The sequence below is a fragment of the Bombyx mori genome, chromosome 8 (genome assembly GCF_030269925.1).
Source record: "Bombyx mori chromosome 8, ASM3026992v2".
NCBI classification, from domain to species: domain Eukaryota; kingdom Metazoa; phylum Arthropoda; class Insecta; order Lepidoptera; family Bombycidae; genus Bombyx; species Bombyx mori.
In genome coordinates, this window is record NC_085114.1 from 1,893,633 (window position 1) to 1,911,296 (window position 17,664).

A 17,664-nucleotide genomic window follows, 5' to 3' on the forward strand; every position below is an offset into this window, starting at 1 on the left:
ATATAACAGACATTTAAAATGGCGCCCCTGGATACCGGAACAAATGGTAATTACATCATGTAACAATGAACATAAAATCTTGATTCCCAGGTACTACGAAAGTGTATCCGGTTCGACAATGGGATGTAATGAAATCGCACGTAATTAATTGCTCCTAAATGACCGGCATCTGACACGACGTTATGTGGTCTCTGACATTATGAACGATACATTCAGTCATCATTTTTTTTTATCTGGATTTGTTTATGGTTCGAAACTTTTTTTGATTTTTTTTTCTTGTTTTCGTTAGGTTGGCACAACTGTTTTCCATTTTGGCGCGGAGTTTGAGTTGCATCTGTTAATTTAATTAAATACAACGCTGTTTTAGATAATTAGTGTGTATTGTGAATTTCATGATGGACATAAACATCAAACTAAGTGTTTGTCTTAAATTTTGCATGGTCAATGTAATTTCGTGTTCGGAGTCACTGAAAATGTTACAGAATGCTTATGGTGGATCGGATTTATCAAAAATACGTGCTTATGCTTCGATCAATAATAAGTGCTTATGACATATATAAAGCGTTCAAAATCGGTCGAGATGGAAGGTTTGCCTCGCTCTGCTAGGCTACCAACGTCTGAAATGAATGTTAATGTCGCACATATGAAAGAAATAGTGACTGAAAATCCAAGTTTCAGATAGATAGCCGCCAAACTTTTTGTATTGCGTGAGTCGGTATGTACCAATAGAAATAATCACTCCGATATAAAATATAATGTCGGTCGGCTCCTAGATAATACACATAAATTAGTTATACCTAGTCACAATGGTGCTGAATTTTCTACAAAAACTCAATCGTATAAGAAAGAGCCTCTAAGGACATGCTACGAGTTTTTTTTTATTTTTTTTATTGCTTACATGGGTGGACGAGCTCACAGCCCACCTGGTGTTAAGTGGTTACTGGAGCCCATAGACATCCACAACGTAAATGCGCCACCCACCTTGAGATACAAGTTCTAAGGTCTTAAGTATAGTTACAACGGATGCCCCACCCTTCAAGCCGAAACGCATTACTGCTTCACGGCAGAAATAGGCAGGGTGGTGGTACCTACCCGTGCGGACTCACAAGAGGTCCTACCACCAGTGAAAGTAGTAGAGAGAGTAAACTTACGACCTTTTTTTGAAACAGCAAACTTAACATAGATACCAATTTAAGACGGTGTCAGCACTCTATTACATCGTCGGAACACCGGATCGTCGGTCACGTACTGCGACGGATGAAGAATCTTAAATGATAATCTTCTTCTTCTTTTTCTTCACCTTATCCCATTAGGTGGGGTCGGCACAGGTAATTTTTCTCTTTCATTCTCTTCTATCAGCCGTCATCTCAACACTTACTCCCCTCTCTCTCATATCGTCATTCACACACTCCATCCATGTCTTCTTCGGTCGACCTCTTCCCCCTCTACCTTGCACTACCATTTCCATACATCTCCTTCCTAGTCACATGCATCTTCTCGCTACGCATGAAATGTCCATACCACGCTAACCGTCCGCTCTTTAATTTGTTAATTACCGGGGCTACTTTCACACTTCCTCTGATATACTCATTCTTATCTTGTCACTCGACAATCCATCTCGACATTCGCATCTATACCGTATGCACTTCTTAAATGATAATCTAATCGGATATTGATCAGTAGAGGCGGATAAGCGATCCTGGCTTCCTGCCTAGAGAAGCATTTTCTATTCTTCTTTTACATTCATCATCATCAGCCTGTATCTCTCCACTGTTGGATGTAAGCCTCTCCTATAGTCCGCCATAATGAACGATCCTCCGCCTTCCGCATCCAATCTCTCCCAGCATATCGCCGCAAGTCATCGGTCCAACGGGCAGGAGGACGCCCAACGCTGCGCTTACCGGTACGCGGTCTCCAGTCCAGAACACGTCTGCTCCATCGGCCATCGGTTCTGCGACACGTATGTCCGGCCCTTGCCACTTCAGCTTGCTAATCTTACATTACTCTCCCGCAAAGCTTTCTCAAGTACTCTCTCCTACTCTTGAGTAGGTACCTACTGCGATAGAGAATATTCTAACGCACGCATTGCTTCAGTGACTAAACAATTTAAACACATCGAGAAAGTTTGTTCACGGTATCGTTGTTATATTTTTTTACAAACAACAGAATTTATAAATGAACATTAGTTTTTTATACGATTCTGGCACTGTTCGTTTTGTGATTATGTATGCACACATCAGATACCTATGTACGAGTATATACATATTAATATGAGTGGTCATGTCCACTTCACATGGCGGATGTCATTTGTGGCGAGTCAGAATGCGGATAAATACTGGTGTTGCTACCTGAGAAAATTTTATAAGTAATGGTCGCGACCGTTTTGTTAAATTCCAATACTAATAACACTCACCATCAGGTGGGCCGTGCGCTCGTCTGCCTACAAGAGCAATAAAAAAAAACCTTTGGTAATTGCTTTATCTCACAATCAGTATAAATAAATTGAAATGAAGTATCTGTTAGGGCGACCTCACGATAAACGCTCTTTAAAGCTGAATAGCTTGTCCAAGCCATGGAAGGTAACAGTAAGGAGCACCATGTCAAAGTATTAAAAAGTGTCCGCTGAAAGGAAAGTAATTAAATGGGCGTACCTCAACATCTAGTATCATTGATCACTAGCCTTTACCGGAATGATGTGTATATGGTTAGAGTGAATGACGTCATCTCGGGACCTTTTAAGCCGGAAAAAGGTGTGCGACGGGGGTGCATACTTTCTCCTATTATTTTCAATGTGTATGGAGAATATTTAATGAGGAAAGCCTTAGAGGAGTGGGAGGGGGGCATCTCAGTCGGTGGCATGAAAATTAGCTTTCGCGTCATCTGAGAAGGAACTTGCTGACCTATTCCATAGAATAGAGTATGAGAGTGGTTTGGTGGGGCTTTCCGTTAATAAGTCCAAAACAAAGGTCATGATAGTGGACAGGACCAGTTAACTCTCTAGAACTGGAAATCTATCAGATCTAAATCGTTAGCGAGTTCATCGTATGGCATAATCATATGGCAAAACCCCAAATCTCTAACATCACGAAAATGAGACTCGTCCGAACCTTAGTTTTCTCAATCTTTCTCTACGGGGTAGAGTCCTGGACAATTAGGGCATCCGTACGCAAGAAAATAAACGCATTTGAAATGTGGTGCTGGAGACGAATGCTCCGAATTCCGTGGGCGGCCAAGAGGATAAATAAATCTATCCTGGATCAGCTTCGCATCCGAATCAGGCTCTCAATAATCTGTTACCAGAGGATCCTCAGCTACTTCGGTCATATTGCCCGCCAAAAGTCAGCTAACTTGGACAAAGTGATTGTGACGGGCAAAGTAGAAGGAAAGAGACCCCGCGGCCGATTACCTAGCTGTTGGTGTGATCAAATAACCGCCCTAACTGGGCTGCCAGTCGCAACCGCCATTCGAGCTGAGGACCGGACGAGATGGAAACAGCTCACGAGACAGGCCACGGTTAAGTTTTAGGGACACAACCTTCAGCAATGAAGAAAGCGGCGAAGAAGAAGAAGAAGAATAGTCGCAAGTGGAAGCAATTTAAAAACGGCGCCATAAACTACCACACATCGATTCAATCCAGCACCTTCACTCTGTTAAAAACTGCTATATTCATATCATTTCCACTTCCTAAACTAATGCTATTTCGGCGAGGCTTCCAGCAATAATTTGCTATGCACTTGTTCAACTAGTCCCATATACTTGATGTTGCTCCTTACATCTAGTCCAGGCTAATCGCCGATGGGACTGTAGCGCTTCTGTTAAGATTTACTGTTAATAATGTATCTGAATATTTCAGGGGAACATTAAAATTAACTCTAGTTATTGTGTGTAAATTCTCCTTTCGATTAAAAAAAAACTGTTGTATAAAACGAAGCGATATAATAATATTATTATATCTTTCGACCTTGTCTCGTAGAACACAATATCAGTTTCAAATTTCACGTGCCTTGAGCTCATTCATCTTTTCTATTTGGCATAGATGGGAACCGAGATGTTTAGTAGGTATTTAGAGCTTGCAATAGGTGAAACGCAGTTCCATCTACCTATGCAGGAATAGTGCTATTAATCTCTACCGCGTAATCAATGATACGTGATAATAATTCGTGAGACATTTTAGGTACTAGAAGTCTGAAGATGATCGACTATGGGCTCCGAAAAACCAGTTAATATTAGTCAATAAAAAAAACATAATGTTCCAAAAATACCTACAATTATTAATTCTGTCTCTGTTTTCGTTTCGCCATAGTAAAAAATAATAATCACAAATAAAACTTGTTCATCAATTTCTTCGACAATATGTGACGCCATTTTGTTTTGCCTGCGAACTGGTCGTTTGAAGGTCGAATGGATGCATTGTTTAATTCTTATTTTGTGTATTTATTTGCGCAATAAACTAATCACCATCGATCGTACTAGAGATGATTACCTACCGGTGTTGCTGTGGTGTTGAATTAATGTTTCTCAACACCCGTATATACGTAGAAACCAATAATTTATTAGCCCACCATCAATAGCTATAGTTCCCAAATAGTTTAGATGTATTGAAATAATGGCAGCTCTATTTATATTACAAATGTTTAATTGTACGACCAGAAGGTAGGCAGCGACTTGACTCTGCCCCTGGCATTTCTGAAGTCCATGGGTGACGGTAATAACTTACCGTCAGGTGGGCAGTATGCTCGTCTGCCTACAAGGGCAATAAAAAAATATGGGTAGGAGCTGCAGAAGCAGGTTCCTACCTATTCTACTAACCTCACAAACCAAATGAATGTACAGAATAAATCACATATCATCAATCGCTCAATGAATAAATGAAAGACAACGATCTGGAGATTGATAAGTGCACACGGCTTTATTTAGCAATTTAATAAAACATAGAATTTAAATATGTACCTACTTAAAAAAGTAAAAACAAACACGCCTAATTAATTTAAAATTTTATTGCACTCCTGTTGTTTTTATTCCCTACCTATTCGCTGGAATCGGCTATTACAGATACGCGCGGGCGGGTAGGGAGCTCACGGGCTCAAGCTCAGGGAAATTTCTAACACTAGCCCTAGCGAGAGCAGTGTTTTGCAAAATCTACCACCGGATCGGAATCGCGACCCACTGAGAAGATCCGGCGAGAAACTCAGTGGGCTGTGTCCATGGAATAATTCGCTCTTTGTCGTAATCGAAGAATTCGATCGAGTCGGTGTTTTCAGGTTAATCGGACGTTTTCAAGTCGGCAAAAATAACGTAATAGATTTCGTTACATACAAACTTACTTAAATATATATACCTAGCTACATGTACCTATAAACCTACTATACTATACCTACGTATAAATATACCAAGGTAAATAAACGCAACTTAAAAATAAATGCTTTTGACAACTTTAAATGAATCAAGCAACATTAAGTATATGAGGATTATAAAACTGCTAAGTACAGCAATATTTTTTTTCCTTTTTTCTTAATTTTTTTTTACTTTTTTTTTCCTTTTTTTTTTTTAGATGGGTGGACAAGCTCCCATCCTACCTGATGGTTATTGGAGCCCATAGACATCTACAACGTAAATGCGCCACCCACCTTGAAATATAAGTTCTAAGGTGTATGGTTACAACGGCTACCCTACCCTTCAAACCGAAACGCATTACTGCTTCATGGCAGAAATAGGTAGGGCGGTGGTACCTACCCGTGCGGACATGAGGTCCTACCACCAGTAAGTAATTTGAGGTTATTACTTCTGTACATCTCCATCACCGAATTTTATGTAAAGAATGCCTTCTTTGGCATTAAAGTTCATACGCTTGACTACATAGGCGGTACTCAATACAATTTCACCATCTCGAACAGTAATAATAATTCTGAACATCCTACCGAACAAGACCACGTACATTTCACAAGTGAGGGTCGTTCCATTTCTGGCCTTCTGCATTTTTTTGTATTCCGGTGATTCTTTCATTTTTATAATTACCATCCTTATCAAGTCGAAATATTGTTTGACTGTCAGCTTCTCATGGCCTGGCACGGGCACGCGTCTGTGTTTGTAATAATGATACACAGCTGAGAATATATCACGGAAATAGGGGGAAATTATATTAGGCGCGCTCGTTTCAGCTATGATTTCCGCTTGTAAATGTCTGAATAGATCAGCAATTTTCTGAATTATATCCCTTTGGTTTTGAAGTTCTCTGATGGCGTTCCTTCGACGCTCATTCCGGTCGGCATCTGATTGACGAGTCGGTTTACCTTTGGTTTTGGTCATAAAATACAACTGGTCTTCAATGTAAGTTGCGACGAATTCTAACATACTCAGGATATTTGTGAATGAGATATCTTTAGAAAAGTACAATTTAAACAGTTTTAATGTAAAATCTAACACTATCTGTAAAATTCCAGTTGAGTTAAGGTTTCTGATTATTTTCACCAAATACGCTATTTGGCCTGGTGATAAATTCTCGAAAATTCTTGTGAACGGTTCGCTGTTATTGCCGTATAGAAGCTTCAAGAGCTGTTTAAGTAATTTCATGAACTTTTCAAATACCTCCTCGTCGGACTCTTCATTATCAACATTGGACTCTTTATTGTTTCTGTTCTCGCGTGGTGGTTCCCACGATCCAGTGTTTTTTTTATCGCGCTTTTCACGCGCCTTTTTTTCTTCTTCTTTTTGTTTCTGTTGTTTACGTTCTTCTTCAGCACGCATTTCAGCTTTGGTTTTTTCACTAGCATTTACTCCGACGTGAGCAGACACCAGAAGCATTTGTGTTTGTATTGCTGCAGTTTCGACAGCTTTTTTCACGGCTTTTTCTGACACTTTCTTTGCCACAATTTTTGTCATTTCTTCTGCAGTTAATTGCACTGACTTCTCAATCATCTCCTCCCCAATAGTTGCAGCAGCTTTTTTTACAGTGCCTTCTATGGTTTTTGCGACGGCCTTCGCCGGGACTTTACTGGCAACGCTAGAAACTCCTCCCATGCCAAAGCCACCTATACCGTCCATGGCGATTTTGAAACTTGCGGAACCCACAGAAGCCATTGGATTTTTGCCTGAAGCAATGTCTCTACCTATATTTGCACTTGACTCAAAAATACCTACAGGCTCCTTCTTAGCCGCAGAAACCAAGCCGTCTGTAATCATGCCTCCGTATACGCCTCCCAATGCAGCTCCTGCCGGTCCTGCGAGGCATCCAACTGCTCCTCCTGCTAGGACCGCCGATGTCCTTGTAGATTGATACATAGAATTGTTGCCTCCTTCTGTATCTCCAACGGCATAATGTACAACTCCTTTTACGTGGCCTACAACCGGAATCGAATCCAGTACGTTCGATATGAAATTCATTTTGTATTATATCGATTTAGTTACCTATGTCAACTCTTTATGAATAATGTCGTTAGCAAGATAATTGATACGTCAACTCTGCCTGTATAGTTGCAAGCTGATTTATCACGCAGTCCACCAAATGTGCGACCTTGGTACTTCTTGGGATCCCGCCGATTCTCTGTCGCTGGAGCCCTCGTCAGAATCGCTCATATCACAGTACCTATTTATAATTTCATTGAGTATTTCAACGCTCTCTGCTATGCCGGCTTCCTCTAACTTTGTAGCCAAGATAGAATTCTCAACTGGAAACTTCCCGTATTCGTCAATCAAGAATTGTATTGCAGATCTTTTCATAAGCACAGAGGTATCTAATCTAGTTCTGTATTCGCAGAGCGTTCCTTCTATGTTGCTTTGTATCGGTGTGATGGCATCAAATAAAAGAGAACCTACAATTTTCTTCTCTTCTGGTGTAAAAGTTGTTTTCTTTAAAGCAGTCTGGTATATTAAGTTGAGGGCATTCTCGGCCTTCGCGTCACTAGCTCTTGCCTTGTCTACGTCAGTGTAATCGTATTCCTTCAGTTTTTGCAGACATGCAATTAACCTATTCTTCAAAGACATCCCAGTTGGGTTGAGATTATCTGAAAACATAAAAAATCCAAGTTACATCTGCCCATTTGACATGTTTGTCCGAACTTAAATGTTTCTGATGGCATGGGCAATATTTTTTTGGGCTCGGAGGTTAATGCGCTGGATATTCCCTGCAAGAGTGGTATTGCGGGAATCAAACCCTTACAAACAACCTCGTTGCTCCAACCAAGCAACCGATCTTCTCTGAGTAGGAACTCGGAAAGTACAAGACTCGGCATATGTGAATTTCGCTGCCACACTCCATCTGGTTTTCGAATTCAGAGTAAAAATAAAATCATGCAGTGGAGTTAAAGAGACCGCCCCGAGTATAAAATTGAAATTTCCCACATGTACCAGTTCAACAATTTGTTTACATTAAACTTCTTAGCATTCCGTAAGTATTAAGACTGGTTCTATAAATAAAACCCACGTATAGCGAATTTTAAGCGGAGTTCGATTTTTGCTTCGATAACTTATTCGAAATAGATTTATTTTTTTCAAACCAGCCTTTCTTAATCCTCTAATATATAACCCACCGCCCGGGTATGTGGTGCGTCAGCAAAACAGAAACAAATTATCGGTTCCTTAACGGCTCTTTAAAAGACCAGCTTACGCAACTCATTCCGGTAATATAAACACATATGGTTGTTAAATGGATTAGCTCAGTTTTACCGAAGTAAACAACTAAAGTATACATCTGTCAAACCTTGCATACACAATTACTTGATTTTAATCAACGCAGAGCCACAGCCGCTGACGCAATAAGTTTGAGATTTTTGCTGTTGATACTTTTATGCTAGAGCTTACACCAAGAAAGGATTTTTTGAAAATTCACCCCTAATTAAAATAAACTTTCAAAGTAAAAGCAGATCATTTATAGTTCGAAATACTAGATTAGGACAAAGGACTAGATAAGTATTAAATAAAATGCAATGCAATAATGAATTTAATTGTAAATGAAAAGAAACGACAAGAATACAACATGAGATGTAATGGTAAATCTAGTATGTTCTTCGGTATTCTCAAGTCGTAGACGTAATTAAAATTAATTTTTACAGATTAATCTTGCGTTTTTGTAATCACTGGAGGTCCCGCAGTAGTCGAAATTCGACTTTAATTAATTGGAATTGTAAGTTTGTACACTATTATGATTGTATTTTATACTTCTATAATCACAAATTTCGTTAAGACTACACTGTAAAAAATATTAACAACAATATTTAATCTATTCTCAATTTGAAAACAGACGCCAAGAACAAAAGTTTGACAATAAATAGTATGCATGCGTGTGTGCGTCAAATACATGGTATGTAGTGTGTGTAATGTTTTCTTTATTGATTTAATGTATCTTTTATGCATTATTTTGAAAAAATATTAGCATTGTGCACTTCTTCTCTATATTCTCTATAAGTGTGCAAAATTTCATACTCCTCCGTCCGCGCAATTTTCGTAAAAATGGATACAAAGTTTTTGCTTCACGTATTAATTTGTAATCATTATATTATTTTCAACGTTTCGAACGAACCTTGTCACCGTTCTCGTCGAACCCGTCGCTTGCGACGAAGGGCTCGACGAGTAAATTAACCCTCAGACACAGCCCACTGAGTTTCTCGCCGGATCTTCTCAGTGGGTCGCGTTTCCGATCCGGTGGTAGAGTCTGCGAAGCACGACTCTTGCTAGGGTTCGTGTTAGCAACATCGTCAGGTTTGAGCCCCGTGAGCTTACCTACTAAAGTTAGGGTTACGCTGACATAGCCGCTAGGGCTATCAGCTTAGGTAGGAAAAAAAAAAAAAAAAAAAGCGGGGATTCGTTGTCACGGACGTCTGAGAAATTGATAGCTAAATCTCCCGATAAGCTTTTAAACGAGTATCATATAAAGTGTAAGTACAATGTAATAAATTCGAAGTCGTCGTGGCCTTTTTTTTTTTTTTTTTTTTTTTTTTTTTCGGGTAGAGGGCCGAACCTCCTACGAGGTCCCCGCGCAAAAGGGGCGCGCGGGGTATGTGAGACTCAACGATCTGCATGGTGTTGTGAGCAGACCGCGGGCCCAAGGATTTTAGAGCCCACCCACTAAACGACTCCCCTGCACTCTTACACCCGACGTCCGATCCCCTCCGAGGTCAGAACCCGGATGAGGTAGGGGGGCTACCGCGGTCAACACTACAACCAGACGGCGCGGCTCACCCCAAGGACGCCCAGCCGACGGAGCCTTCGAGGCGAATCGAAGGCTCTGAAACGTCGGCCGTCTCGGTACGGCAGCCCGTCGGGCCGCCCAGACGGTGCCGCTGGTGTCCCGGAATACCCCGCTGGACCAGAACCAGCCTGCCGGGTCGGGACGCGATACACCGTCGACCGGTCGCTCTATTCACTCCACGGCAGCGCGCTAGAGTGCTGGTAGCGCGCCGCGCGGCCTCACCCCCTCAGGTCGCCCCTTGACCTTCACCGGGGGGAGGCCGCCACCTACAGGGGCCGGGACGTACGGGCGTATTCCCGCCTCCGGCCCCCGGCTCGACGGCGACGGATCGGTGCGGAAAGGGAAGAGCTCTCCCTCTCTCGCTCCGCCGCCTCCTTCTGCGAGATGGTGGACTCGCAGAAGTCGAGCATCGCCTTCCAGGACGCGTCGCTGCCGAGCATCGTAGCCACGACGCGCGGCAGCGAGAGGTCCTCTCCTATGACCGCGACGAGGGCGGCGCGTTGCTCGTCGAATCCAGAGCAACGCGCCAGCGTGTGTTCCGCTGTGTCTTCCTCGTCGCGGTCCGCGCAGTGGTGGCACTGCGCCGTCGGTTCCCTTCCGGCTATCTTGTGCAAGTACCGGCCGAAACAACCATGGCCGGTAAGCATCTGCGTTAGCCGGAAGGTGAGGCATCCGCGGTCGCGGCCCACCCAGTCCGCGAGAACCGGGCGGACCGCCTCGACGGTTCGGAGGCCGGCCGACGGGTCCGCCAAGCGGCGAGACCACGCCTCCAGCACGGACCGCCGAGAGTGGAGCCTCCGCGCTCGAACTACACCTTCGCCGGGGCGCCCTTCCCCCCTAGAGCGGAGGTCGCTACGCCACCTGTAATCGGCAGCGAGCGCCTCCGCCTCCAGGTCCCAGGGTGGCGCCCCGGCGAGCAAGCACGCCGCCTCGAAGGAGACGGTGCGGTATCCTCGGATCGCCCTGACCGCGATCGCACGCTGCGGACGTCGCAGAGCCGCGACGTTCTTGCGGGTCAGGGCGCGGCACCATACGGGAGCCCCGTATAGTGCCATCGACCGCACCACCCCCATGTAGAGGCGGCGCGCCACCTGATCGGGACCCCCGACGTTTGGAAGCAGCCGGCTCAGAGAGCCGGCCGTCGCCATCAGTCGAGGGCCCAACTTCTCAAAGTGAGCGCGGAAGTTCCACCGACTATCCAGTTCGAGGCCGAGGTACCGAAGACCGGTCACCCCAACCCCGACGCGGACGCCTCCGATCACGAGGTGGGCACCCACAGGCGGCGCTCGTCCCGGCCCGTGAAAAAGCAGGGCCTGGGTTTTATCGAGCGCCACCTCGAGCCCCAACCGTCGGATCCTAGTGACGACGTGTGCCACGCCTGCGCACGCCAGACGGGCAGACTCCCGGTAGTCCCTCCCCGGAGCCACGACCAACGTGTCGTCGGCGTAACATATTACGCTCAGCCCGGGGAGGGGACCCCGAATGACGCCCCGCAGGACCCAGTCGTAGCCGATGTTCCACAGCAGGGGGCCCAGGACAGACCCCTGCGGAACACCGCGCTCGACGGGGAAGCGGTACATCGTCCCACCGTGTCCGATGCACTGGATCGACCTGCCCTCGAGGTAGGAGCCGATCAGTCGGCGGAGGTATGCGGGGACGCCGTGATACTCCAGCGCCCCCGCGATCACCGACCAGGGCAGGGTGTTGAAGGCGTTCCTTACATCTAAGGATAGCGCCATCGCCACCCCGCCCCGGGATACGGCTTCGTCGGAGAGGGCCCGCACGCGCAGAATTGCGTCGATAGTCGAGCGGCCCTCTCTGAAGCCGTATTGCTCCGCCGAAAGATCGGGACCCGTCTCGGTCAGGTGCCGGACGATGCGGGCGGCGACGATTCTCTCGAGCATCTTGCCCGCTTCGTCCAGCAACACGATGGGGCGATAGCCCGCGGGTGAGTCCGCGGGGCGCCCGTCCTTCCGCAGAAGGACCAGTCTGCCCGTCTTCCATTTCGACGGGAACCGTCCCGACTCGAGGCACGCTTCGAAAAGCCCCCCGAGCCGGTCCCCTAGGGCCTCGAAGGCCAAGCTCCAGACCCGGCCGTGAACGCCGTCAGGGCCGGGGGCCGTGTCCTTCGCTCTCATTTTGGACACGGCCGCATGGATCTCCGCCCCCGTGATAGGGGGAGGGGGCTCCTCGGCAGCGGGAACGCTGGGGCGACGTGGAGGTGTGCCCCACGTGGCGTCCATCTGGGGGGGCTCAAAGTCCCCCCCCGCTGCCGGCGGGAAAAGCGCGGAAACTATCTCCCGCAGCTGCCGAGGCTGGAGCCGCTCGGTCACCGGGAGCGCCCACGGCTGCAGTTTCCTGCGAACCATCTTGTATGGGCGCCCCCAGGGATCTTCGTCGAGCGACTCCAGGAGAGTCTTCATGCTCTGCTTCTTGGCCTCGCCGATGGCCAGCTGCAGCGCCGTCTGCTTTTGACGACAGTCAGCGTGCAGCTGGGCCGCCGTCTCCGCGAACGCAGCGTCGCGACGACGGCGGCGGCGGTGGCGTGCGCTCCGGCGGCGCGCCCTCACGCACTCCTCACGGAGTCTCGCGATCTCGGGCGACCACCAGAACGCACCCCCACGTGAAGTCGTCGTGGCCTAACGGATAAGACGTTCGGTGCATTCGTGTTGAGCGATGCACCGGTGTCCGAATCTCAGGCGGGTACCAATTTTTCTAATGAAATACGTACTCAACAAATGTTCACGATTGACTTCCACGGTGAAGGAATAACATCGTGTAATAAAAATGAAACCCGCAAAATTATAATTTGCGTAATTACTGGTGGTAGGACCTCTTGTGAGTCCGCGCGGGTGGGTACCACCACCCTGCCTATTTCTGCCGTGAAGCAGTAATGCGTTTCGGTTTGAAGGGTGGGGCAGCCGTTGTAACTATACTTGAGACCTTAGAACTTATACCTCAAGGTGGGTGGTGCATTTACGTAGTAAATGTCTATGGGCTCCAGTAACCACTTAACACCAGGTGGGCTGTGAGCCCGTCCACTCATCTAGTAATAAAAAAAAAAAACAACGGGTTATTTTGAAGTTTTTTTTTCGTTTTAGTACTACATCGAAATATTTTCTTCTTTTTTTTTTAAACACTTGTAATCAATGATGTTATAGTAAAAAGAGGTAGATACGTTATATTAGTACTAATACGAAGTCAAGCTTGTCCGCGGCGTATGTACCTATATATATTTATAAACACACTAAACTATACGATATTATGCGGACGAATTAAATCGACAATTAGTTGATGATAATATCATATAGCCGCGTGAGCAGAGTTAACTTGACAAGGTTGTAATGTGTGAAAAAGATAGCATGCTAACTAGCAAGACCGTAAACAAGACGAATATAATATATTACGCAGTGTCGTTGCGATGTCACGACTTACTTCATAGATTAACAATTAAAATGTCACAGAACTAACATAAAATTATTTGATGCCTACGGTTTAGTAAGCAGAATTGATATATTTAAATGAACTCCTGACTATTCTTCTAAGAAATAAAACAGCAAAGGACAAATAATTTTATTTTTTTATTTTCATTTAGTTCATTATTATTTGGCCGCCAATCCTCTTCATGTCTTTGTCTACGTACAATATTTATCCATTGGTTACATCTTAATACATTTGCCGGAAACCTTTAAAAATAATATCAAATTTGTTAATTCATTTCTCGGTTGTTGTGAGCTAATGTGTAGGCAATATCATGGAAATGTCCTTTCTGTTACATTACTCTTTTTAATCTTGACAGACATCTCTCTTACACTCGGTGACCGGAGTATATGCCGTCGCACTCTAGCCTTTTTTAATAAATTTAAGCTAATATTTTGGATTTCTTAAACAATATAAAAGCAAATCAATTTAAAATTAATACTTTCGCATGACATGTCATCCCTAGACTTTTGGGAGTCTTTCTTGTATAGTTTCTACAGTGTCGCATAACACAGGACGGCATTTTAAAGAAATTTCGCGGAACAAAAAACACAGTCAACGTTACCAATGCTTTCACGAGACTAAGCTTGAGTGCGCTAATTAGCTCAGTTTTACGGCGCCACTTTACGAACTCAAGTAACTTATCTACCTCTTTTTACTATAACATCATTGCTTGTAATATATTCAATGAGTCTACATATACATCTGATACGTCGCGTTGATACTGACGAAATGCAAATAGTACTACTTTTTATGGTCGTAGTCTCGTAGATAATAGTTTTTTATTGATAATGTACCGAGCTGTTAGTAAATAGTCGTTGTGGTTAAACAGTTAAATGTTATTTAGTGCAACTTTAAGATAATTCATTAGAAGTCACGCCAAAAAACTTATCTTCATTCGGAACAGCGTCACCGCCATGTTTGAACACAACAACGAATGTTAAGAATACTTAGGAATAACGAATTAACTTACTTGAAATTCCGATAAAAGCAACAGAATTAGTATAAGTACTTTTACTGTTATACCATATATTATGGTACAACACCACAATGCCACAATTAAAATAAATTAGCTTCGATTTTTTATTCCCGTCAAACAACAGTGTGTACGAGGCAGACTCGAAATCCTGAATAGCACCGTCTGGCGTTGCAGTCCCGAACTAATGTGACGTCAGAACGACGCCTGAGCATTCAAAAGAGCATCGACTGATATTAAGTATATGGACGAATGCGAACGATAGACGCCATGTTATCATACGTGCTTTGAATATAATTTATAGCCAAAAGCGTTCACATGACAATTCGCAAATGGACAGAAGTATACGGCTGCAAGTCCAGACAGACTTTACAACTGTTTTCGAAATCAGAAGGTTATTTTTAACAGAGCCGTGACTTATCTAGAAGCCAATACTCTGAATCTAAAATTCTGTGTATCTTTTTTGGATTTAACAAGAACAAGGCTTGATTAACAAAGATTAAAAGAACGTATGTTCTGGTCCGATTTTCGCGTTAATGTTTTTGGAACGAAGTTCCTTACGGCAGGATTGGAGGTGATAGGGATTTTGCTGCGCGACCTAACTGAAAAAAATGTGATAGTAAAACCGTAAGAAAAAATCCGTGGAAAAAAGTGCGTGGAATAAAACCGTTAAATGAGACGTGCGCAGGCGCGACAGTCGCATACACAAGCGAGTAGTGTATAATACCTTTCTCTTTCTCCTTCTTTTTATTATTATTCATATAAATAGCTGTTTCTTGGTATATTAATATTATATATTTTTTATAAATCATTCTAAATAAAATAAAGTTGATAACTTTGTAAAGAATTTTTTTTTATCAATAAAAAAATCATAATAACGAATAGAACTTAAAATTAATAATATTTATATAATAAGGAACTTCGTTCCTATCCGGTGTCCCACGACACCACACTTTTTTTATATCTTTTTGTTGTTGTTTTTTTTTGTTGCATAGATAAATGGTCGAGCTCACGGCCCACCTGGTGTTAAGTGGTTACCGGAGCCCATAGACATCTACAACGTAAATTCCATTACTGCTTCACGGCAGAAGTAGACAGGGTGGTGGTACTTGTCCGTGCGTACTCACAAGACATCCTACCACCAGTAATTATGCAAATTATAATTTTGCGGGTTTGATTTTTATTACACGATGCTATTCCTTCATCGTGGAATCATGTGTTAAGTACGTATTTCATTACAAAAATTGGTACCTACCCGCCTATTTGCTGTAATACAGTCTCGAATGGTGGATTTCTTCGGACACGTTTCGCGACGAGATGGCCGGTCCATAGAACGCCTCGTTGTATAGGGAAGCGTTCATGGTACAAGACCGCGCGGGAGGCCACCAATGCGGTGGACCGACCAAATTAAAACTGCAGTGGGAGGTCCCCTAAATGAGTGCAGTAGAATGGCCTCGAGCAGGGAGAGATGGCGGGACATCGTGAGACGCATCAAGTTTGCCCCTTCCAACACTACATGACGATCACGACCACTCTGTCAAGAGTGACACGATTGAGAAGAAGAAGAAGATCCGCCTGGGAGATTCGAGCACCGTTGCATCGCTAGATACGATTGCACCAAACATCTTATCCTTTAGGCCACGACTTTTTTTTTTACTGAAAAAAGGAGAAGAGGAAAGCCAGGAGCACAGCCAAGCAGCTTACCAACCGCCGCGCCCAGCGCTCTTATCGCAAAGGCGTGTGAAAGAGAAAGAGTACATTCAGAATGAGACATCAGTTACATTCTTGCTTTGATTACATTATACTCATGCGTCCGGCGGTTGAAATGAATCAACACTTATATTTAAAACTGCTGATATGCTAATTGAATTATTTATTGAACCATATTTTATTGTTAAGTTTGTTATTTCCTCAGAGACTGATAAGCAATATCAGAAATTATACGGTTACATTGTAACAACTTATTTATGAGTATTATAACATTAAGTCGTATCTAACATTTTCAATTACATACCTATTTTTTTTTTTTTTGGTCAGGAGGAAATCGCCGGACTTCCGCCCTCCCCTGGGGATGAAGGGCGGGGCATGTCGGAGTCGAACTGACTAAAACCTCCTGTCGCTCAACAACCCGCGTCCGAACCTCGCATGAGACAGAACCCATGAAAAGGCAAAGGGGGCAAAGTGAAGCGTTTAGTGCGGAGCACATCTCTCCCAACACCCTCCCCCTCGGGACGCCGGACTGGCGGTCGTCGGCGCCACGACCACCAGCCCTCTCGGTCGGCAGGCTATCCGGAGCCCGCCTAGATGGCGCCGGTTAGAATGGGTTATCCTACGGAATACCCCGCTGGGTCAGAACCAGCGTGGGTCGAGGATAGTCGGCCTTCCATCACCCGGATGCTCTTGCGTAAAACGCGTGCAGAGCAGCTTGCACGTCGTCTTCTTAGGCCCCCTTCGCCGGTCCCCAGACCGACATGTGAAGGGGACCCGAAACCCTTAGAGGGCCAGGGCTTGGGCGAGATCCGCCTCCCTGGCCCCCGCCCGACGGCGGCGGGCTTGCGCGTCTCTCACGCGCCCCGCCGCCTCCTTCTGCGAGATGGTGCACTCGCAGAAGTCGAGCATCGCCTTCCACGACTCGTCGTCGCCGAGCATCGATGCCACAACACTCGGCAACGACAAGTCGTTTCCTATTTTTGCGACGAGGACACGGCGCCACCCCTCCCATGCGGGGCAGGCGACGAGCGTATGCTCTGCCGTGTCGAAGTCGCAACCACAATGGTGGCACTCTGCCGTCGGCTCGGCTGTGATCCGGTGCAGGAACTCACCGAAGCAACCATGCCCAGTGAGCACCTGCGTGAGCCGGAAAGTGAGGCGTCCTCTGTCACGATTCACCCAATCCACAAGGACCGGGCGAATCGCCTCGACGGTCCTACGACCAGCCGAAGGATCAGCCAGCCGTCGCCGAGATTGGGCCCTCCGCGCTCTGACCACACTGGGGCTGGGACGCGCCACGTCCCGGGCACGAAGG

At 45.1% G+C, this 17,664-nt stretch overlaps 1 protein-coding gene across 1 annotated transcript; it reads right to left on the reverse strand.

Moving 5' to 3' along the window:
* Positions 1 to 4,884: 4,884 nt before the first annotated feature.
* LOC134199228 (uncharacterized) lies at positions 4,885 to 14,904 on the reverse strand. Its single transcript, XM_062669644.1, has 2 exons — positions 14,637 to 14,904; positions 4,885 to 8,000 (listed from the first exon to the last, which is right to left on the reverse strand). Exon 2 carries the CDS (start codon positions 7,378 to 7,380, stop codon positions 5,779 to 5,781), a length of 1,602 nt encoding a protein of 533 aa, XP_062525628.1. The 5' UTR covers positions 7,381 to 8,000; positions 14,637 to 14,904; the 3' UTR covers positions 4,885 to 5,778.
* Between the last annotated feature and the right edge of the window lie 2,760 nt (positions 14,905 to 17,664).

Bases quoted from the DNA above. Each gene is read 5' to 3' on its own strand.
- LOC134199228 (XM_062669644.1), bottom strand. From the start codon at position 7,380: ATGAATTTCATATCGAACGTACTGGATTCGATTCCGGTTGTAGGCCAC.